Below are 25,059 nucleotides of genomic sequence, written 5' to 3'. Positions count from 1 at the left end.
GTGCGACGGGGCTACATGACATGAGACTATTGATGTGAATTTTCTCAAAACCCAAGCTTCACAATGAGTTCAGAGTAAATGCCAACTCTTGCTCTGTGTATGTTGGGTTTGTACCTCTGGGTGTTGGGTATTCCATTGGATGGCGCTCATGTTGATGGACAACTCCTGACCTTTGGGTGCTCTAGCATCAAAGCTTCCCACCTTCACAGATTGGATGCTACCATCGGGATTTGGTTGCCAGTTAATGATGTCATATACAGCAGGAGCATCGCCATTGTTGTCAAAGTACATCTCTTCTCCTATTTTATTCACAAAGTGCACCTTTTTCATGTAGTGTAGGAGCTGGAGATAAAAAATTTTGGTATCATAGTCATGCTGATGGTGTAGGCAGGGAAAGGAGCAGTTGCTAATTTTGTTCATTTTGGCATGGTAAAATTAATACACCTGAAAGCTCCTCGGCCATATATTCAGGAAACTGTAACCATCTATTTATGGAGGAGGTAGCCAACAAATAAAGCTTCCTCGGTCAGCCGTCCCACCAGTATGTCTCAGTTCTGTTCTGGAGGGCCCCATTCAAGGGCTCAGAGGTAGATTGACTAAATAATGATGTTTTATTGGTTGCTCAGACATAGGGGGGCAACTTTCAAACTGTCCACATTGGGGCAAGGGCCGTGTATATGTTTTGCATGCAGACTTTGCACTAATTCTGAGTGAAAGTATGGGTGTACTTTCCCTTTAATACATACTGTGATTACAAAGTATGCATGATGCCTTGCAGCTGCTTTTCTGTGGTTAAAATTTTGCGAGACCCTGGACCCAGCCGATGAGGGATATGCCCCATGTCTGGAGGCCAGGTGTAGTAAGATCTGTGGGTAATTGCCAGGTTCTTGTGGCCTGGTTTGGCCTCTGTTGGAAACAGGATGCTGGGCTTCATGGACCCTTGGTCTGACCCAGCATGGCAATTTCTTATGTTTCTTATGTTCTTATGTTTCTGCCGTTGAAGGGACTGCAGTAACCTTATCACCTCAGAAGAAGTTTTGGGACTTTGAAAGTGTCTCCCCCTCTTGGTTTCTGAGGAGGCTTACTTCCATCCCTCTTCACGGGGGGAGCTGGGCTATATTAGCCCGTTTTTTCTTTTCCAGCATCAGATCTTTCTCAAAGGAAGGTCACATCATGAGGAGCAAAGGCTCGATCTTTTGGAGACCACCATCTGCATCTCCACATTTTGGGACACAGGGCACAGGCTAGTGACGAAAACTTGAGTCACGTGGACTTCAGGTACAATATCTGATACTGCCCAACTGGGATAACTTATCAGCTCAATCCCTGTGGGATAAGCTGTAGCCCAGAGCCCTGTACTGAGGACACATGCACACAGGAAAGAAGGAAGACTCCGCACTGTAACACCCCAATGAGAGCGCAGATGTAAAGGAACACTTTTCAAATTAATTGGACATTTATTTATTTATGAAGAATCACAGTAATGTTATTTTGAACACCCCATCTGTGTCCTGCCTGTTCTTGCAGCACTATCACAGAGGAAACATCAGTCGTGCTCCAGAGGAGGGGAATTCACTACATCACTGGGCCTTGAAGATCACCGATTCCCCATAGAAGGGATCCACACCTTGGGACAAGTAAGAGGAGGAAACATGCCCATATAAACAACCCCAAGAAATAAATACTTTTATGGCCCTTTGGGAGACAGTCAACCGGCCAAGAAAGGGTTCAACTCTTTCGTTTATTTTGTTTTGTTTTAAAAGTATGTTGTTTTATTTTTAATTTTGTTCTTAACATATACTATTTTGAATAGTGTGCACTGTTTAAACATAAGAACATAGGAACATAACATAAGAAATTGCCATGCTGGGTCAGACCAAGGCTCCATCAAGCCCAGCATCCTGTTTCCAACAGAGGCCAAACCAGGCCACAAGAACCTGGCAATTACCCAAAACACTAAGAAGATCCCATGTTACTGATGCAAATTAACAGCAGTGGCTATTCCCTACTAAACTTGATTAATAGCCGTTAACGGACTTCTCATCCAAGAACTTATCCAAACCTTTTTTGAACCCAGCTACACTAACTATACTAATCACATCCTCTGGCAACAAATTCCAGAGCTTTATTGTGTGTTGAGTGAAAAAGAATTTTCTCCGATTAGTAAATGTGCTACTTGCTAACTTCATGGAATGCCCCCTAGTCCTTCTATTATTCGAAAGTGAAAATAACCGATTCACATCTACTCATTGAAGAACTCTCATGATCTTAAAGACCTCTATCATATCTCCCCTCAGCCGTCTCTTCTCCAAGCTGAACAGCCCTAACCTCTTCAGCCTTTCCTAATAGGGGAGCTGTTCCATCCCCATTATCATTTTGGTTGCCCTTCTCTGTACCTTCTCCATTGCAACTATATCTTTTTTGAGATGCGGCGACCAGAATTGTACACAGTATTCAAGGTGTTGTCTCACCATGGAGTGATATATCGGCATCATGACATTTTCCATTTTATTAACCATTCCCTTCCTAATAATTCCTAACATTCTGTTTGCTTTTTTGACTGCTGCAGCACACTGAGCCAACGATTTTAAAGTATTATCCACTATGATGCCTAGATCTTTTTCCTGGGTGGTAGCTCCTAATATGGAACCTAACATCGTGTAACTATAGCAAGGGTTATTTTTCCCTATATGCAACACCTTGCAATTGTCCACATTCAATTTCATCTGCCATTTGGATGCCCAATCTTCCAGTCTTGCAAGGTCCTCCTGTAATGTATCACAATCTGCTCGTGATTTAACTACTCTGAATAATTTTGAATCATTCACAAATTTGATAACCTCACTCGTGATATTCATTTCCAGATCATTTAAATATATATTGAAAAGCACCAGTCCAAGTACAGAACCCTGAGGCACTCCACTGTTTACCCTTTTCCACTGAGAAAGTTGACCATTTAATCCTACTCTGTTTCCTGTCTTTTAAACAGTTTGTAGTCCATGAAAGGACATCGCCTCCTATCCCATGACTTTTTAGTTTTCTTAGAAGCCTCTCATGAGGGACTTTGTCAAACGCCTTCTGAAAATCCAAATACCGGTTCACCTTTCTCCACATGTTTATTAACCCCTTCAAGAAAAAGAAAAGAGCTATATCATTTGAAAAAAAAAGGACATCCCTACTAGGGATGCCTCCTCTCATTGAGGATAGTATTTGTGTTGTGCATATGAAGACATGGACACTTAGCCAGACTGAGGAAGGGCAATTTTCAAACAGCCAATTAACATGGATAAAACGTTTTTTGTTTTTTGGGGGGGGGGGGGGTGTTTGCAGTAATAAATTGTTCTCCCATACAAACATTACACTCACTGCTGTTTCTTACCTGCCATGGTTTGAAATTCTTTATGTCAGCACATGTGTGATTGACGAAGGGTCCTTCCCCCAACACGCAGGAGTGCATGTCGTGAAGGCCCTGAGCCACAGAGTAAACTGCATTGTAGACATTGTAGCTGGTGCTCATATCAAATTCACGTGGAATTTGACCATTAAACTCCTTCAGCTTCTCAGCTCCCGTGCACATGATCAAGGGTGTGCTGACATTCATCGTGGTAAGGCTGTTCTCAAGGTCAGGCCATTGACACTTGAAGATCTCCTTCCATAATGGTTTGATAAATATGTCATGTGGAGATGTGGAAGGATGTAGTTTGAGGAGGAACTCTTTGAATCCTGGCATGTTGCCTTCATGAACTGAAAATCCAATGGTGCCACTCATGATATCAGTGTATTCTTTCTTTAAGCGTTGAAAGTTGCTTGACCAACCATCTGAAATAATAAGTACCTTGCTAGTAATATTTGCTCTGGAGAGCTCCTCTACCACAGGCAGGAAATAAGTGTCTAAAGAATAAACTAGTATGATTTTGGCAGATGATCTCTTGACCACCTCCAAGATGAGCTTGAGATCCAGGGCTGTGGAGACTGTAGGGAATGTTTCATGAAATGCAATGCAGACGCCAAGCTTCAAGAGCTCCACTTTCAAGATCTGAGATCCAAGAGTCCCATAGTCACCTGCGCTAGACAGCAGCCCCACCCATGTCCAGCCAAAGTGGGCCACTATCTGGGCCAGACCCAGAGCTTGGACATCATCACTGGGAAGCATCCGAAAAAAAGATGGAAACTGGAACTTGTCACTCAGCACTGGACTCGTTGAGAAATAACTTAACTGAAAGAGCAGAATATTAAGTGAAGGGGAAGAAAGGTCAGATCTCCTGAAATACACAGATAACTTTCCAAAATTCCAGTATTATTCAGATTAATATCATTTATTTATTTATTCATTTATTTATTTATTTGATGTGATTTATATTCTGCCCAATTGCCATCAATTCTGTTCTAGGTAGATTAGAAAATGTAAAATCATAATAAATAAAAACAAAAAATACAAACAATAAATCACTAACAGCAGACAAATAAAACAAAAATGAAACAGAAATAAAACAATGATGAAAGTGAAGCAGGAGTAAGACAATGATAAAATAATAGTCTATGGAAGTGTAACAGCTTCTTTAAATAAGTGGGCCTTGAAATGTTTATGAAAAGACTTATAATCAGACATCTGACATAACCCAGGGGGGAGGTTATTCCAAAACGTTGGTGCAGCATGAGAAAATCTTGTGCCTGATTGGCTCTATGAGGTGATGATGTCATGAAACAATGATGCAAGGAAATGGATAATAATGTATTGATTGATTGGTTGTGTATGTGGGTAATGAAAATGTAAAGTATATAACAAATTGCCTTGTAGGATACGAGAAGCGCAAACTGCTTTTTTATCTTTCTGTTTAAATTGTACTTTGTATAATAAAACACCTAAACGAGGAAGTTTTGGTTTCGTGTCATATTATTTTGGTCATATTACTTTGAATTTAAGAGTTTGCTCTGGAAACAATTGGAACCTGGAAATCAGTTTTATTCTGAAGCCAGGCATTTTTATTATGACATAAGGGAGTGGTTTTCCTAATTCCTACACTATGACCACAAATACTCATAGTCTGGGCAATGAAATCCCAGAGCTCCAGACCTTAATGATGCAGGCAGACGTGGATATTGTTACTGTTACGGAAATATGGTTCACTGAGTCTTATGTTTGGGATACAGCCAGGCTCTAACTTTTTAAAGAAGGTCAGAGAGGAGAGAAAAGGGGGAGGAGTAGCTCTTTATACCGAACATAATATCCAAACAACTGAAATGCAGGGGACATGGTATAGGAATGAAGTATTATGGGATGTCCTAAAAAAAAAAAAAAAAAAAGAAGATGGTGCTTCCATTTACACTGAGGTGGTCTACAGTCCCCCAACTCAAATACAAGAACTAGACAGAGATCTGATCAAAGACATCCAAAATGTGGGAAAGAAGAGTGAAGTGTTGCTCATTGGACATTGTAATCTGACGGATATGGATTGGAGCATCCCTTCTTTGAAATCTACAAGAATTAGAGAGATAGTGGATACTCTTCAAGGGGCTGTGCTCAAATAAATGATAATGGTGCTCAAATAAAATGATAATGGACCCTATGAGGGAGGGTGTGACACTCAACCTAATGCTCACTAATAGGGATAATGTCTCACTCTCTAATATCCGGGTAGGTGCTCACCTGAGCACTAGTGATCATCAGATGGTATCATTACTTATTGCAAAACAGGATCAGAGAAGTCACACGAAGATCTAAGTTTGTATTTCAAAAATATGGACTTTGTCAAAATGAGGATGTACCTGGAGGAAGATTGGGAAGACTGGGAGAAAATGGGTGATGTGGAACAACATTGGGCCAAATTAAAAGGCAGCAAATCTATATGTTAGAAAAGTTAACAAATGTAAGAGAAAAAAGGTCTGGATCTCAAGGGATCTCTGAGGAGGTGGCTGAAAAAATAAAGGGAAAAAGAACAGCATTCAAGAAGTACAAAGGATCCCAAAAAAGGGAACCAGGGATGAATACTTGGTAGAAGTGAGGGAGATAAAGAAAGAAATCAGGAAAGCACGAGGTCAAGTGGAAGAAAGGATTGGCAAAGAGGTTAAGTGAAATGGCAAAACATTTTTCAGATATATTAGAGAAAGAAGGGAGACCAAAGTTGATATAGTGAAATTCAAATGTGACCAGGAGCAATAGGTGGAGAAAGATGAAGAAATGAAATTTTAAACAAATACTTCAGTTCAGTATTTACTAAAGCAGAACCTGGAGAAGGACCGTTACTGGTTAGTAGTATAATGGGTACACGATCAATCAAACTGATTGACAGGTGAGATAAGGATGACAGCAGCCAATCAGCGTTCACTTCCGGTCTAAGCCCCGCCCACGCCCCGCCCACTCCCCATAGAAGTGAATGGGGGCGTAGCCACGCCCCCTCCCGCCTCCTCCCGCCCTCGACCACGCCCCCAACCACACCCCTTCCGCCACAGGCCCCACCCCTTCCGCAGCCAATCAGCATTCACTTCCGGTCTAAGCCCCCGCCCACTCCCCATAGAAGTGAATGGGGGCGTAGCCACGCCCCCTCCCGCCTCATCCCGCCCTCGACCACGCCCCAAGCCCCACCCCTTCCGCCCCAAGCCCCACCCCTTCTGCCCCGGCCCCACCCCTTCCGCCCCAGGCCCCACCCCTTCCGCCCCGGCCCCACCCCTTCCGCCCCTGGCCCCCGCCCCAGACCCCGCCCAGACCCCATCGATGCTCCTCCCCTCCCAATAGAAGTGAATGGGGAGCCCCTCCCACCCCAAACCACCCCCCACGATGTCACGGATGACCCCGCCCACACCCCAACCCCAAGCCACACCCCCCTGTGACGTAGCGGGTATGACATCACCGGAAGTCCACCCCACACCGCCCCACCAAAAACACACCCCCTAAAACGTCATCAGAAAGGGTCCTGTCGCTTTTTTAATGATGTCAGTATTAATGGACTCTGGCTGTTTTTGATGATTTCACCGGAAGTACAATACAAAAGTCCCGAAATATGCGCTCCTAGAACCTCCTGATGCCTTTTTAATGATGTCGGAGCCGGTAGTATGCTTTTAGGAGGCAGGAAAACTGCAGGAAATATGCTTTTTTCTAGCCACTCTGTTTTTAAAAAACCAAACAAAATACAAGCTGATAGGAGGCAGAAAAACAGTGGCTCGTTCTGTTGACAAGGATTTGGTTTTTTTTTAAAACAAGTGATTGAAGCTACCGGTGGTGAATTGCATGAACTGCAGGATCAAACTTTGCAAAAGACAGGTTTTTTTTTTTTCCAAAAGACTAGGGACCGGGTAGTATAAAGGGTACGCTGTCACTCAAACCCCCAAGCCAAACCCCCCAGTGATGTCACCAGAAGCCCAAGCCCACCCCTCCAAGCCCTTGCTGTAGATAGGCATGCCCCAATAAAAAAAATTACCAGTGAGCAGGCAGGAAACTGTGACTCATTCTGTACACAGAGACGGAGAATCCAATTACACCCCTTCCCTCCGCCCCCTCTGCCTCAAGCCGGCCTTCCCCCAGACCTAAATCTGAGCAGAGGATAATTGAAAGCAGTGGGGGGTGCAGGTTTGCAATGGTGAAACACAAGGCTTTAGTTTTGTTTTAAAAAAAACAGACTTCTGTATTTTACAGCCATATAAAAAAACAAGAATGCACCAGCGGATCTTAAAGAAAATTTATAATGAGCCAGGAAATACCGGCAGTTTTGGCGGTATAACACCTCTTTTGCAGGCAGCTAAAGCATGTATGCCGTCTGTGACCAAGAAACAAGTGATTGATTGGCTTACAGAACAAGATGCTTATTCTTTACACAAACCTGCTAGGGTACGATTTAAAAGAAATAAAACCATAGTGTCTGATGTGGAGTTTTGTTTTAAAAAAAACAGACTTCTGTATTCTCCCCCACAACCCTTCCCTCCTCCCCTCTCTGTTAGACACGCCCAAACTTGCAAGACCGGATATAGAAATAAGCATGTGATAGTGATCACGTGAGAACAATCTTCAAGCAGAGTTGTTGTAATTGTTCCTGAAAATGGCCGTATATGAAACACCTAAGCGTCTTGAAATGAAAATCGTTCAACAGCCAAAACTAAAGAGGAGCCATAAACGAAAGCGGAGGGCAGAAGAAGAAGGAGGAAGCACTGACCCAGATTTTGATGAACTTCCGTTGGGGCAAAAGCTTTTTGATTCGCAGGATCCAAACTTGATCAATGAAAATGCTTTAGATTCTGAAGATTTAGAGCTGCACAAAGCTGCTCTGGATGCCGAAGCAGATTATTTGTTGGAAAAGCTTGAGTGTAAGGTAAGAAAAAATCTCTTTCCTTCTAATGATGCATTTTAGGGGGTGGCGTGTTTGGGAGCTATCTATAATAGAGAGTTTGTTTAGAAGAGGTTTTAATTTAATGTTTTACATTATGTTTTATAGGAAAATGAAGGATCTTTACAAACAGAAGAATATGGAGACACACCAGGTATCAAAATGAACTGTATTTGCTGCTTCTGTCCAAATATAAAAGAACCAGATACATGTGATCAAAAAAAAAACAACAATCCTGAAGATGTGCACGATTTCAGCTGGTGGAGCTATATAGGATTCCCAAAACCACCGCCGGTGCATGGAGTTTTTCGAAAAACAACATTTAGATCGATCGTAAGGGTGACTGTCTATAGTATTCTTAAAAAATGTCTGTCTGGCATACGGTATGAAAATTGCGAAGGCTGTGTTCTCGATGATCCGAGTCAGGATGATCATAGTTGCGTTTATTGGACTGCCTCTGACACACAGGAACAATTAAGGACCGCTTGTAACAGGTTGTGCCTAGAACGTGTTTTGAATCTTGTGGTACTAGCTGCATATAAACGAGGTGTATTAAGCCTAAACAATGACGATATGAATCTGATCATATATCTTATACACAGTGTGAAAACTGCTGAAAATCCTGTTCAAAAACTAAACAGTTTGCTTAAACCTACAGATGAGATTTTAATGATAAAATATATAAATGCCATCATCTATGGTAGAAAACACCAGTCCTTTTTTAAAAATGTATAATAAAGCAGTCTTTGTTTTTTTCTTGTCTGTATTTCAGAAGTATGTATTGACAATGAAATACTTTGTAATATTTTAACAAATTTTGCCATGTGTATAAATTAGTTAATAAAAACAACTAATAAATATATCAGAATTAACAAAATGTGTCAATTGTGCTTTAAGGTGATATGGAAGTTTTTAGGGGGGGAAGTTCTCTGGATCCAAGATCTGTAAATGGTTAATCTAATCAGAATGAGACAATGTTTGGAAGGGAAAAAAAAAAGACCAGAATGACAAGACATTCAAGAGAGACCAATTTTTATTTTGTAAAGTGCCCCAAGACCTAAGAGGGCGTTGGTAACACACTACCTTTCATGAACAAAAGGGGGGGATGTATATTGTAATGAGGTAGGTGCGGATAGCTGTCTGGGACACATAATCTAATCAGGGAAAAACAATGGTCAGCAAAACATTAAATCACAAAAAAAGGTTCAACATACTATAGTTTTGTGAATGGGCTTCAGATCTAAAGAGATATTGATAATACATTCAAAAAGCCCTGTAAATGATAACCCAAGCAAGAGAACAATCTTATTCTATAAGATGTCCATCACATGACAGAGAGGCCAGGTAGCTTTTTTTTTTTTTTTTGGTTTCAATACACAGGTTTTGAGGTTTGTTGGTGGTTACGCCCCACCTAATGCTGGTGATAAAAGGGTATAGCCGGTGACCAGAAAAGATTCAGCAGTCTGGAGTTTGAAACAGAAATGGATTCTTCAAACAAAGAAAGGCAGAAGCCTGTGTTTATTAATAAAATGTCACTTACTAAACGCAGAAAACAAAGGAAATTGAAAGGTGAGTTAATAGTTTTAATGTATATTTTTAGATATGATTTTTAAAAAAACAGTAGTAAAAACAGTGTTTGTCTGTTTTATCATTAGAACAGGAAAATATTGCAAAATCAGACACACATTTGAACATAGAAGAAGAAGAACAGCCTGGCTGCAGTAATGCCTTAGACAGAAAAAAAATTGATCAACAAGGCATTTCTGACAGCAATGCAAATAATGGTGAGAAATAGGTTTTCCTTAATGTCTATGACCCTCCCAAATGCCTCTCTTTTTTTCCTTCATAACAGTCAACGAAGCAGAGATCTATTTACAAAGACATCAAAAGTGTGTGTGTGACCCCTGTGTTTTTTTATTTTATTTTGTAATTTTTAGAATGTGAAAATGGTGCAAACAAAACTATTTCCAAAAGAAAGAGAAAGGAGTCTGAAGATGCAGTTGAAGGTAAGAAGTATTTTTTTATATATCTGTACGGGTAAAACAACAATTAGTTCACAACTGTGTAAAAGAAAAGGTATTACCATTTTTTTTGTTTTTTTTACATAACAGACCATGAGCAGCATATGCCAAAGAAATCTGACGAAAGACCGTACAAAAAACCGAGAGATAAACAAAAAAGTAAGAATCTATACTGTTATAGTTTTAAGAAAAATTCTTCTTAAAATATTGCAAAAAAAAAGTATGAGCCCACCCGTGTTAATTATTATTATTTTTAATTTTAGACCGTGAAAAGACTGCAAAAAAGCCTATTTCCGAAAGAAAAGATGAGAGAGACAGCAACAGACCTGTGCACAGGGAGGAAGTAGAGAAAGAATGTGAAAGCATGTTCTTAGATAATTGTACCGATGACAATGTTTCAGGGGGGGTTGGTAAATAATTGTATACCAGAGACCTCTGAAAATGCAGCTGTAGAAAATGAACCGGTTAATTTTGTGCAATTTGTGAGAAGGTGGAACCGTGATTTAGAAAAATTTAATGGCGTGCTTTATTCAGAGGAATTTCGTTTTATTAATTTAGATAGAATAGATTCTTTCATAGATGCGCAAAATGTTGTGAGACAAGGCATACAGCATGTTCTAAATGAAATAAGCCATAACGTGTCCCCCCATGATTATATACAGATTCATTTACATTCTACAGGTTTTCATAATTCTTTGTATTCGGGAAAGTTAAACCCTCAGGATTTGAACGCTGATGATTTCTTAGATCAAGTTAGTAAACTCCTGCAGAGTTATAGAGAGATACAGTTTGGTGAGACATTCCGCATAGTCATTCTTGTTATAAGGAACAGAGGGGGCGGGTCACGAAGGGTTTTAAGGTCTATTCTGTACAGTCAAATCATACATAAAAAGAGAAGGCATTTAATAGACTTGAACAACACAGATAATAAGCTCTGTTTTGCAGGGAGTGTTACAGCGCTCATGTCACCAACAAAGCTCACAGATGCAGAGCTATTAGACCGTGCTAAAAAACTGCACACAGAGCTAGGGTGGTCAGAACATAAAAAGGTCATGCTAGATGATGTCTCAACATTTGAACAACATTTGGGTATAAACATAAGAGTTGTGCTTTATACAAAACAATGGTGGTGTTTTAAGACAAAGGACAGACCTGAATTCCAGAAAAACTGTATTTATATTGCTACATGATGACCATTTTTATGGAATCTTAGATGTAAAAAAGCTCTATGGGGAGCGAAACTTCTGTCATTTTTGCCAGAAACCATATAGTCACGATCATAATTGTACATTATGGTGCCGTCTCTGTTTAACAGCAATGTGTGTAGACAATATCGGGGTACAACAGAGATGTCCGAAATGCAGGCTGTATTGTCGTTCTCAAGAGTGTTTAGAAAGGCATACAGTTCTGGCTTTAAAAAAAGAAGTTGAGTGTTTGCTTAAAATACTGTGCGAAAAATGTGAATCGTATGTTGATAAAAAACATAAATGCCGGGTCAGACAATGTAAGCTTTGTTCTGAGCCCTTGATCGCTGGTGACAAGCATTTGTGTTTTATGCCCCCTATTGATCATGCACAAATATCTGAAAAATATATATTTTATGATTGTGAATGTGTTCAGGAAACAGGCTTTCACGTTCCAAATTATATATATGCAACAGATTTAAACAACACAAGAAACTGGGAGTTCAAAGGTCTTGAGAGTATTTCTAAGTTTGTTAAGATTTTTTGTGACAAAAAGTTCAAAGGATACACCTTCATAGCGCATAATTCTAAAGGCTATGATGGTTATTTTGTAGTTAGAGAGCTGCTAAAGGAAAAGATGGATGTGCGCTTGTTAGCTCAGGGTGCTAAGCTCTTAGAAATCACGATAGAACCCCTGGGTATACGGTTTAAAGACTCTTTAAATTTCCTGCCCATGAAGCTTAGCAAGCTTCCGCAAGCCCTGGGGTTTCAAGGCTGTAAGGGTTATTTCCCGCATTTTTTTAACACCAGGGTTAATCAAAATTATGTGGGACCTATGCCCGGTGTTGAGTATTATGGAGATGGGTATATGATGTCTGGAGAAAGAGAGGAGTTTTTAAAATGGTACAGGGACAATCAAAATAACACCTTTGATTTACAAAAGGAGCTGGCCTATTATTGCCAACAGGATGTGAACATTCTGAGGCAAGCTTGTGTCTTATACAGAAATGAAATCATGGCTTTGACAGAGAGAGAGGTGGTTGTAGAGCAGGATGGTGGATCTAAAACTGTGAAAAGGTGTATAGACCCCTTCCAATATATAACACTGGCATCTGTGTGCATGGCTATGTACAGGTTTATGTTCTTAGAACCCAAGACCGTGGCACTCGTCCCTCCAGACAACTATCACAGACACACAAAGAGATATTCAACACCCTCTATACAGTGGCTGATGTATACAGAGGCCACAGAGCAAATACAGATCACCCATGCTCTAAAGGGGGGTGAAAAGCAGGTGGGTCCCTATTTTCTTGACGGTTATGCACTTATTGATGGGGTACCAACAGCTTTTGAATTTAACGGCTGTTTTTTCCACGGTTGTCCGAGCTGTTATAACGATAAAGACCAGAACCCCTTAACGGCTACAACCTTTGGTTTTCTCAATTACAAAACACAAATCAAAGCAGATTTCCTGAAAAGAAGAGGGTTTAAGGTCATAAGCTTGTGGGAACACGAATGGAAGAGAATGGTGAAAGAAAATATCAGGGATTGTGCAGACTTTCTGGTTAAATCAGGCCTGCCGCAGCAGCTAGTACCCAGAGATGCCCTCTTTGGTGGTAGAACCAATGCTACATGTTTGTACTATAAAGCCAGGGCTGATGAAAAAATACATTACTATGATTTTACCAGCCTCTACCCCTTTGTCAATAAAACCAAGGAATACCCTGTTGGCCACCCGCAAATCATTTATGACAGCTTTGGACCCCTCTCAGACTATTTTGGGCTTGTTAAAGCCAAAGTGTATCCACCACGAAAGATCTTTTTCCCAGTATTACCGGTCCATGTGAGCGGTAAGCTCATGTTCCCGCTGTGCCGCACATGCGCTGACAACAGTCTGCAGGATATGTGCAACCACACGGATGAGGAGAGAGCCCTCGTAGGGACTTGGTGCACTGTGGAGATGAATGAGGCTGTTGCAAAAGGGTATGTGGTTGCTGAAATATGTGAAATATGGCACTTTGAATGTAAATCTGTCAGCCTGTTTTCTGAATACATAAAAATGCATCTCCGTCAAAAACAGGAGGCCTCTGGTTACCCTCAGTGGTGTACCGATGTAGAAAAACAAAACATGTATATATCTGATTTTTACAAAAAAGAAGGTGTAGTTTTAAGGCCTGAACAGGTTAGTATAAACCCCGCAAAGCGTCAAATTGCCAAGCTTTTCTTAAACTCTTTGTGGGGGAAGTTTGGTCAAAGAACAAACCTACCTGTTACAAGTATTGTGAGAGATCCTGACGATCTGTATAAGTATTTGTTTTCACCCGAATATGATGTTTCATCATGCGATTTTATTGATGATGAAACAGCCTGTGTGACATGGAAGCATTCAAAAGACCGCAGCATATTGTCAGGTAATACAAACATCTTCATTGCCTGTTTCACAACTGCTTATGCTCGTTTAGAACTGTACAAACTGCTTGACAGTTTGCAAGAACGTTGTCTGTACCACGATACAGACTCTGTGATATTTGTGAGTCGTGAGGGTGCCAGCGATCCGCCTTTGGGAGATTATTTAGGACAGTTGACGAGCGAGATACCCGCAGACGAGCATATCACAGAGTTTGTATCGGCTGGGCCCAAAACATATGGCTACAAACTATCCAGCGGAAAGACCTGTATGAAAGTGAAGGGGTTTACGTTAAATGTAGAAAATTGTAAAAAGATCAATTTCACTAATTTGAAAGACCTCGTCTTTGACTATAAAACTGACGCCGTGGACAAGAGTCCTAAAAAGATACAGGTACAACAATCTGGGATCATTAGAAACAAAAAGACCTGGGCGATAGAGACCGGCCTACTTAAGAAACACAAAGGGTCGTATACGATAAAAGGGTGATAAAAGAGGGTTTTAACACGCTGCCTTATGGATACTGAATTTGTGGATGTGCGCTGGAGGCACCCATTTTCGTGTATTTTAGCCGGACCGTCAAATAGCGGCAAAAGCTTCTTTGTTAAAAACCTGCTAGATCACGCTGGACGTGTGTTGACTGACATGCCTGATAATATTGTATGGTGTTATAGTTGCTGGCAACCTTTGTATAAAGAAATGCTGTGTAAATATCCTTTTATTACCTTTATGGATTCTTTGCCTGATACTTTTAATGATGATCAACTGTTTCCAACCAATAAAATAAATATGGTTATTATAGACGATTTGATGGCTTCTGCTTGTAAAAGTGATGAAATCGAGAAAGCCTTCACACAATACGTGCATCACAGAAATCTGAGTATTATATATATTGTACAAAATGTCTTCTGTCAAGGCAAAACAAGCAGAACTATAGCCTTAAATACCAAATATATGGTGCTCTTTAAGAATCCTAGAGACAAGTTGCAAATCGCTATTTTAGCCAGACAGATGTACCCCGGTAAGTCACGCTTCTTTTTAGAAGCCTTTGAGGATGCCACCAGAAAGCCATATGGATATCTCATCGTGGATTTAAATGCTACGACCCCTGAGCGTTACAGATTGAGGACAAACATCTTTCCACCAGAATGGACCACTGTATATTGTGAAAAAACACAACCCCACCATAAAAAGAAGTGAATATATATTCTCCCCCACATATTTGTTTGTGTATGTCCCAGAGATCATGTCTGCTCGCTTAAAGCGGAACCTAGCCCTTTTAAAACTTTTAGTTCAAGCCTCTCCGCAACGGAGAAAAGCTATCCTAAAGGCCGCTTCTAACGATTTAGTGGGGGCCATAGCGGAGATCGCACTAAACACTCTGAGAGGTAATGTTCCTTTATCACAACAGCAGATAAACATCTTGAAAAGGAAACGTCAAGCCATAAGGATTTTGGGTGATAAAAGAATAACACTTAAGAAAAAAAAGAAGCTGGTCAAACAGTCAGGGGGGTTTATCGGGCCTCTGCTAGGATTCGCGCTACCACTCATCACGGGGCTTTTGAGCTAAAATACTAATGCAGCTCACAGAAAAAATGTATTTAGTGTCTAGTCAACAACTTGACCGTTTGAGAAGCCCTTCAGTTCATGAGGAAAATATTAGAACCACAGCTGTTCAAAGACTCGATGAAGAAATGAAAGGTATACTTCAAAGTTCTGGTATGTCTGAATATGAGAAAGCCAAACGCTATTCAGAAGTGCTACAGCGCTATCTGGTGCTTAACAGACACGGAGAAATGGAAAAAGAAAGAATAAATCTGTATCTACCCCCACAGGATGATACAGCAACCTCTGCATTTCTAGAGCACAAAAGCCCCCCAGACCCCATCCTGCAGGAAGTGTTAAACAGCATCAGCATGCACCGTAGAAAAAATGCAGAAATACTGCTCAATAAACTGTCAAAGAATAAGGACATTGCATCCTGGGAGAGTAATGGGACTTTTGTATACAAGGGAAGACCTGTAAGTGGCTCTAACCTATTAGACCTGATTCGTGGAGCTACACAGACCCGTGCTCTTTCACATCGGAGGATACCCAAAGGTTGGGGAGAGTTCATGCAAACCCTGGCAGAATTAAACATGCCCTCCACCGTCATGGGTAATCCAGCCAACAGGGATCTGCTGGTACAGCTCAAGGAAAATCCTTCAGCGACAACTGCTGAAATGTACACAAAGACTGTAAAGTGCAAAGACCCCCTCCCCCGTAAAAGACGTAAAGTACTTGATACAAACAGATGGTTGAAGGTGTAATTATATCTTTTCAAATAAAAAAAAAAGGCTTTTTTAAAATATAGACTATAGACGTTTGGTTTGTTTTTCAAAAACTCTCAAGAGAGATTGTTTTTATTTAGGATTAGTACAATGTTCTTGGTACGGTACACACACCTGGGGGGTATGAAACAGACAGCGAAAAGATTTAGACATACAACATGTTCTCTGTTTGTTGTTTTTTACAAATTGTAAAACCATTTTGTCATTTTGCAATGGTTCTTCGGAATACAGTTTTAAAATATTTTCAAAAGACAGCCCTTTACAACGTTGATGTAGGAAAAACACACAGTGGTTACCGCAGGTTGTAGATACAGGGTGTTGCAGTTGTTTGCTGCTGTATAAAACATCCTCACAATGTTTATTGAAAAAGTTCATAATACTGTTAGGGAAGAACAAACTATCAGGCTGTTGCCCGTAGGAATCAAAAAATTCTCCTGTGCCGTTTTCAGTCACGTATATTGCTAGCCAGTGTTCTCCAGGAAGGTCGTGGGGGTGGGTATTTACCACCAAGCTTGCAGGTTTCCTTTCTATTTGTACATCAGACAGCCAGTCACTGGGTAGGACGTCTACAAAAGATTTTGTAACATACGGATCCTTCTTTAAAATACGGTAGATCTGTACGGTGTTCATCATCATAGATAATCAAAAAGGACGTTCCTTCTGTGGTTAATTTCTATCACGTTGTCAAAGACACCATACACAATCATATTCACCGTGTGTGGCAAAGCGATGGCAAAACGGATTTCAGCCCGCAGATTACCGGTTTTAATCAAAGAGTAGTGGTCCGTGCACTCTTGGTCGGGTGATAGGTCAAAGGCCAGCAAGGTATAACCTTGGTAAAACTCTTGACGATCAATCAAGAGAGCACTGTCTTTCAAATGTTTACCCGTTGCTTGAACCAGCTGCATGTATTCTCTGATACAACAGCCGTTATCGAAATCCGGCTGGAGAGGTTTCCCTGGGACTTGCTCACCATCCACATACAGCGCAGCAAAGTTGATATCGTAATGTTTAAAATTGAAGGGGTTTTTAGAGTAATTACCGCTGAAAGCGTCATTATCCACAAAGCCCAATACGATAATTTGGGTAATTGTCCCAAAAAGAGGTTTCCTGGTTAGTCACACGGGCGCCAGCCGGTATGCTAAAGACTTTCAGACTTACACGGTCCACGGCGTACTTGACATTAGCTCTCAGCAGCGCTTCTGCATGCCCCAAGCGCACTCCCGGTGACACTTTCACTCTCCTTACAAAGAGGGCTGCAGATAAAATAATGAGTTTGTACCTCTCGTTGGCATCTCCGCTCATTAAGCAGAACGTATCTTTGTTCCGCGTTAGTTTAATTTTCACATCCACGCCATTTATGAGCAGCTTTTCTTGAAAAAACAGATCGCTATGTAAATGTCCCAGAAGCTCTACTTTATGGCTAGCGGCTGTAAACACAGCTCTTTCGGTAAAACCTTTATTACGCGATCCCACGTCTCTCACTTCATGGTTTCCGGCTGTGTCTTTATAAAATAGGCCGCTTGTAAACTGTGTTTTGAGAGGACCCTCGCCGTAATTGAGAAACAGTTCTATGAGGGCTCTGTAAGGGTAACAGTTGTTGCTCTGACTAATGAGTCTATCTCCGAGAGTGACATCCAGCTGGCTAAAAATAGAGGCTATTGGATAGTTCACGAGAGCTACTCTGGCCCCTACTTCAAGATCGGACCCATCTTCGTTCACGATTTTGCAGGTCAGGTATAGCAACGTGTTGTTCAAATCCAGGTAATCCTCGCCATGTCCGGCTATATAAAAATCTAAAGGGGCTGTTTCTGACAAGGCAGATAATGGCGGAATCTCCACATAAACACTTTTTTCTATGCTGGTTTGTGTGGGGGCCAGTTGAAACAGATCCAGTTCTGATTTCAAACATTCTTCAGACCCCTGATGTACAAAAGCCATAGTTTTTAGAATATATCTTGCTTCTTGGCGGAGAGGTTTCTCTTCTTCCCCTTGCGGTTAGTCTTTTGAGACTTGGCACGTTTGGTCTTCTTTGTTTTAAAAGGTTCAGGAGGCCCCTGTTGATTTGTTCTCTTTCTTTTAACAGCTCTTCTAATAACCACTAATCCTGACCCCTCCTGCTCTGTGTTATTGTTCATTTTATGCAGAACCGCCGTTGTGACACGGCCCATAACATCTTTGGCTATGTTTTTTGCTGCACTTTTCACATGAGGTTTAACAATCTCAAAACCCCTTCTCAAAAGAGGTATTGCTTTTCTAAAGAGACTACGAAAAATTCCGCCTATCCCAGCCCCGTACATGACCGGAGCACCGTAATACCCCGAAAGGCCTTCACCGGCCTGTGCTGCATAGTAATTTCTGTATGCGCCAGGGTCCCCATAGTATTTAACCACAACCATTTTAAAAAATAGTTTTCCGGGGTCGCAGGTGTAGCTTAAGGATCACTTTCCCATAGCGAAATGAGACGTGTTGGTTCTGGTCCGTCTTTATTTCAAATGTTATGGTGTCTATGTGCTGCTTGTTCACAGGAACATAATGCGGTTTATCATAAGTGAAGGTGATAAACTCGTCCTTACCCCCTTTAGTGGGAACACAACGAAGCAGCTGCACAAAATGGTCTCCCACCAGCTGGTGCTCTACAATATCCGTATACAGGTATAGGGTATTAAACCCTCCTGTGATATCCGTTGGAAATAGCGAGCGGTTCGTATTCGTTTTAGCTTCTAGCCCCAAAATGGTCGCTAAGTCACCCCCTGCAGAAATTACTGCTTTGTCCTCTGATTTTAATTTGATTCTTCGGATATTGGGGTCATAGATGATTCGTGGTGCCATGGCTTTGAGGACACTGTTCATGTCGTGGTTCATTTGATCCGTCAGGTTTTGAACGGTTGCATAATACCCTCTTCGTACAACAAAGTGATGCTCTGTGCTTCCTTCACCAGTGGTGACAACATATTTATGGTCTTCTTTAATATTATCCCATGTGTTCGGGTACTGTATTTCCACCAGACCCACTTCCCACGGGCCCTGTAGGTCCAAAGGTCTAGCTAATTGTGTGGTGAAATTAGAGCTGTTGTTTTGTGGAAATATTCTCACAGAGGCGTTACTAGGCAGCGTTACGTAAAATCCCCCTTCATTCATTTTTTTTCTTTTTATGAGACAAGGCCTTTTCAAATCAAATGTTTTGAATCTCTGATGCTTTTATCCAGCTGTTAAATTTTTCAGGCCATCCTCGCCATTTCACAAAGCACTGCTTGTTCTTACCTCTCCCTTTTACCTTTAGAACCTTATCAACGCGGTATATTCTGTCCTGTTGAGGGCTGACTTTCTGTAATTCTTCAGGATAAAAAGAACCTTGAATGGTTTCCTCACCATAATCTTGTATCTTGTACACTGTTTTCTGTCCCCTGCTTAGGACGTCGGTAATTATAAATATCTCATCTGTCCATGTTTGTTCATAACCTTTTTCAAATTTCCCTTTAGTTTTTGACAGTCTAACATGATCCCCCTTTTTTAAAAAAGGCTTAGCAGTTTCATGTTTGTTGTTATTGCCGTAGATTACTTTCCAGAACCGCAGTGAGTTTGAGGTTGTTACATCGATGGGGCGGGCCTGTATTGTTCTGTGAAAACTGCGATTGTAACTGTTCATAAAAGCCGGAAGCACATCTTCATAGCGAAAAGTGTTGCGCGCTGTAAAGTATCGCCACATTTTGGATTTTAAAGTCCTGTTAAATCTCTCCACAACTGCTGCCTTAACATCGTTGTTGGTCACAAAATGCTGAATGCCTCTGTATTTTAACAAACTCTTCACAGCTCTGTTTAAAAACTCTTTACCTCTGTCTGTTTGTATTTTGTTGGGAACACGACCACCTTTAAATATATTTTCAAAGGCCTCTGCCACTTCACGACCTGTTTTTGTTTTTAGGGTCACAGCCCATGCGTATTTTGACAAAACATCTATCACCGTCAAAATGTATTTGTAGCCTCTGTTATAACCAGACAAGGCTGTCATATCAACCAAATCTGCCTGCCATTGCCAATCTATATCTGACACTATGGTTTTATTTCTTTTAAATCGTACCCTAGCAGGTTTGTGTAAAGAATAAGCATCTTGTTCTGTAAGCCAATCAATCACTTGTTTCTTGGTCACAGACGGCATACATGCTTTAGCTGCCTGCAAAAGAGGTGTTATACCGCCAAAACTGCCGGTATTTCCTGGCTCATTATAAATTTTCTTTAAGATCCGCTGGTGCATTCTTGTTTTTTTATATGGCTGTAAAATACAGAAGTCTGTTTTTTTTAAAACAAAACTAAAGCCTTGTGTTTCACCATTGCAAACCTGCACCCCCCACTGCTTTCAATTATCCTCTGCTCAGATTTAGGTCTGGGGGAAGGCCGGCTTGAGGCAGAGGGGGCGGAGGGAAGGGGTGTAATTGGATTCTCCGTCTCTGTGTACAGAATGAGTCACAGTTTCCTGCCTGCTCACTGGTAATTTTTTTTATTGGGGCATGCCTATCTACAGCAAGGGCTTGGAGGGGTGGGCTTGGGCTTCTGGTGACATCACTGGGGGGTTTGGCTTGGGGGTTTGAGTGACAGCGTACCCTTTATACTACCCGGTCCCTAGTCTTTTGGAAAAAAAAAAAACCTGTCTTTTGCAAAGTTTGATCCTGCAGTTCATGCAATTCACCACCGGTAGCTTCAATCACTTGTTTTAAAAAAAAACCAAATCCTTGTCAACAGAACGAGCCACTGTTTTTCTGCCTCCTATCAGCTTGTATTTTGTTTGGTTTTTTAAAAACAGAGTGGCTAGAAAAAAGCATATTTCCTGCAGTTTTCCTGCCTCCTAAAAGCATACTACCGGCTCCGACATCATTAAAAAGGCATCAGGAGGTTCTAGGAGCGCATATTTCGGGACTTTTGTATTGTACTTCCGGTGAAATCATCAAAAACAGCCAGAGTCCATTAATACTGACATCATTAAAAAAGCGACAGGACCCTTTCTGATGACGTTTTAGGGGGTGTGTTTTTGGTGGGGCGGTGTGGGGTGGACTTCCGGTGATGTCATACCCGCTACGTCACAGGGGGGTGTGGCTTGGGGTTTGGGTGTGGGCGGGGTCATCCGTGACATCGTGGGGGGCGGTTTGGGGTGGGAGGGGCTCCCCATTCACTTCTATTGGGAGGGGAGGAGCATCGATGGGGTCTGGGCGGGGTCTGGGGCGGGGGCCAGGGGCGGAAGGGGTGGGGCCGGGGCGGAAGGGGTGGGGCCTGGGGCGGAAGGGGTGGGGCCGGGGCAGAAGGGGTGGGGCTTGGGGCGGAAGGGGTGGGGCTTGGGGCGTGGTCGAGGGCGGGATGAGGCGGGAGGGGGCGTGGCTACGCCCCCATTCACTTCTATGGGGAGTGGGCGGGGGCTTAGACCGGAAGTGAATGCTGATTGGCTGCGGAAGGGGTGGGGCCTGTGGCGGAAGGGGTGTGGTTGGGGGCGTGGTCGAGGGCGGGAGGAGGCGGGAGGGGGCGTGGCTACGCCCCCATTCACTTCTATGGGGAGTGGGCGGGGCGTGGGCGGGGCTTAGACCGGAAGTGAACGCTGATTGGCTGCTGTCATCCTTATCTCACCTGTCAATCAGTTTGATTGATCGTGTACCCATTATACTACTCTGGTTGACAAGACCATAGATGGGGATGGGGTAGACAAAACTCTGTTTACAGAAGAGAATGTATGGGGAGAGATTGGCAAACTGAAAGTGGAAAAGGCCATAGGGCCAGATGAGGTACATCCCATGATACTGAGGGAGCTCAGAGATATGATAGAAGGTCCACTGAAGGACCTGTTCAATAGATACCTGGAAACAGGAGTGGTGCCATGAAACTGGAGAAGAGTGGTGGTGGTCCCACTTCACAAGGCTGGTAGCAGAGAGGAGGCTGGAAAGTACAGAGTCCGGTTAACCTCACCTTGGTGGTGGGAAATTAATGAAACTCTGCTGAAGAAAAAGAAGTAAACTATGTAAAATCCTGTTGGTTGATGGACCCAAGGCAGCCTGGATTCATTTCAGCAAAGCTTTTGATATGGTCCCATACAAGAGGCTCACATATAAAATGAGAATCTTAGGAATGGGTGTCAAGGTGGTAGAGTAGATTACAAACTGGTTGACTGTCAGTCACCTCTTAGTCTCCTTAGTTGTTCATATTTTAAAGACATAGTTTCTCAAATTTGACATTGTAAATCACAGAATACTTATCAATAGTCTGAAAGAAATAGGACTCACTAATAAAACAATAAAATGGTTCGAGTCATACTTAAACAATAGATGTTTCCAGGTACAAATCAAAAATACACTTTCAGACAAAGTCACACTGCTAACTGGTGTCTCACAGGGATCAGCCCTATCTGCAACACTCTTTAACATGTACCTCCTCCCAGTATGTCATTTACTAGCAGGACTGGGAATCATACACTACATTTATGCAGATGATATACAATTACTATTACCCATTCCAAATACCATCGAAGAAACAATGAAACTAGCCAATATGTATCTAGAAATAATCAAACAGCTCCTAAACCAAATGGAACTGGTAATAAACATTGACAAAACTGAATTCTTACACCTTGAACGTAAAAACACACACTACACACAACCAGCATTCACAATCAAAAATATTCAAACTGCTGAGTTAGCAATAAAAGTTAGAAATCTAGGAGTAATAATTGACCCTGAGCTAAACATGAAACAACACATCTCACAGAAAATAAAAGAAGGTTACGCAAAACTAATGATCCTGAGAAGACTAAAACCTCTACTAACGATTAACAATTTTTGCACAGTTCTACAAGTAAGCACTTATTGTAACTCCCTGCTTTTAGGATTACTTCAATCTACAATTCGGCCTCTGCAAATATTGCAAAATTCCGTTGCCAGAATTTTGACTGGCAAAAAAAAGAGTGACCACATTACAGGAACACTTGCTGAACTCCACTGGCTTCCAATTGAACAAAGAATACAATATAAGGCACTTTGTATAATCCATAAACTAATCCACAATGAAAAAGCCGACTGGCTTAACATGGCACTGTGCTGCATGTACCACAAAGAAACCTGAGATCTGCAAATAAAGCTCTACTAACTGTCCCCTCTGTCAAATCAGCACATCTCACGCAAGTAAGGGAAAGAGCACTGTCACTGGCTGGTCCTGTACTATGGAACATCATGCCACTCGAAATAAGACTACAGACAAATCTGAAATTATTCAAAACTAATCTGAAAACCTGGCTTTTTAAACAAGCATTTTATAAAGATAAAGAGGAGAAAAATAGTTGATAGATAAGGATGCACCAAGCTAGAAGTTGTTATTAGTAACCTACAAAAGCATATTAATGTTAAAATCAAATCGCCTAATTTGTTCCTAACAATCAGGATTAACTTACACAGTTTATTATTTTAAATTGTTACCGTACTATGATGGCACATGATTAATTTGTAATCTATACCACCCATATTTTTCTTTATTGTGCCCTTCTGTAAACCGTTGTGATGGTTATTTAACTTAACGATGGTATAGAAAAGTTTTTAAATAAATAAATAAATAAATAAATAAATAAATAGTTAATATGTAATTTCCCTTCCATAGTTCTCCATTCTACTGTAAACCGATGTGATGTGCAAAAGAATGTCGGTATATAAAAGCGTTCAATAAATAATAAATAAATAAATGGAATGGTAAATGGAATCTATTCTGAACAGAGATCAGTGTTAAGTAGAGAGCCACAAAGATCGGTTTTGGGACTGGTTCTGTTCAATATATTTGTGAGCGACATTGTGGAAGAGATAGAAAGTAAAGTTTGCTTACTTGCAGATGATACTAATATCTGCAGTAGAGTGGCCATGCCTGAATGAGTAGAGATAATGAAAAGCGATTTAAGAAAGCTTGAAGTCTGGTCGAAGATTTGGAAGCTGGGATTCAATGCTAAAAAGTGCAGAATCATGTATTTCTGGTGCAGTAATTCAAAAGAGCAGATTGTGATGAGGGGTGAAAGAATAATGGGCACAGACTGGGACAGGGACCTTGGGGTAATAGTGTCTGGCAATGTAAAGGTGGCAAAGCAATATGACAAGGTGATAGTGTTAGGATTGTGGACCCTTGTGCTGGGATAAGATTTGTTCAACCTACAGGGAGGACTCTGTTGGTCCTCACCACTAGCTGGCGAAGTGGAGAGCTGCAGAGACTGGATGGAAGCTTCACCTATACCAGCCCCTTTTCCCTTCGGTTGAGCCTTCAGGTTCCGGGTGCCACCAGGTCTTAGGTTTAAACTAAACCATCAGAGAACCATGCATATTTTATCACAAGACAATAAAGTATAAACATACAAAAATGTTTATTTGAGAATAACACAACACCTATCTAGACATTAAAATACTACCTAATCATTCATACAATCATTCATTCATTAAAAACAAGAACAGTGCATCGAAAAGATGGACCTCACATTAGCAATGTATATTTTCACAGCATTATGAATGTATATATTATTTTAAATCTTTATAATAATCTTGCTCTTAAATCAGCTGCACCAACAAGCACAATTATGTGCTTATATTATGAATACACTCAAAAGAAATTTTTTTCTGTACACTTCTTTGCAGAAAAACGGTCCATTTAAAGATAAATAGTAATGCACTGTGCACTGTTCTTGTTTTTAATGAATGAATGATTGTATGAATGATTAGGTAGTATTTTAATGTCTAGATAGATGTGTTTTTCTCAAATAAACATTTTTGTATGTTTATACTTTATTGTCTTGTGATA

The 25,059-nt window shown here is 41.2% G+C and overlaps 1 protein-coding gene across 1 annotated transcript in view; it reads right to left on the bottom strand.

Annotated features, from left to right (window-relative positions):
- Window positions 1-25,059, bottom strand: part of LOC115077424 (extracellular calcium-sensing receptor-like) — a 32,030-nt gene that overhangs the window by 3,472 nt on the left and 3,499 nt on the right. The window contains exons 3-4 of the mRNA XM_029579714.1: window positions 3,380-4,216; window positions 115-342 (exon numbers count right to left, since the gene is read on the bottom strand). Coding sequence (XP_029435574.1) covers window positions 115-342; window positions 3,380-4,216 — 1,065 coding nt within the window. The remainder of the gene's footprint in view (window positions 1-114; window positions 343-3,379; window positions 4,217-25,059) is intronic.

This window comes from Rhinatrema bivittatum, chromosome 16 (genome assembly GCF_901001135.1).
Source record: "Rhinatrema bivittatum chromosome 16, aRhiBiv1.1, whole genome shotgun sequence".
In the NCBI taxonomy this organism is placed as follows: domain Eukaryota; kingdom Metazoa; phylum Chordata; class Amphibia; order Gymnophiona; family Rhinatrematidae; genus Rhinatrema; species Rhinatrema bivittatum.
This window is presented reverse-complemented; position numbering and strand designations above follow the sequence as displayed.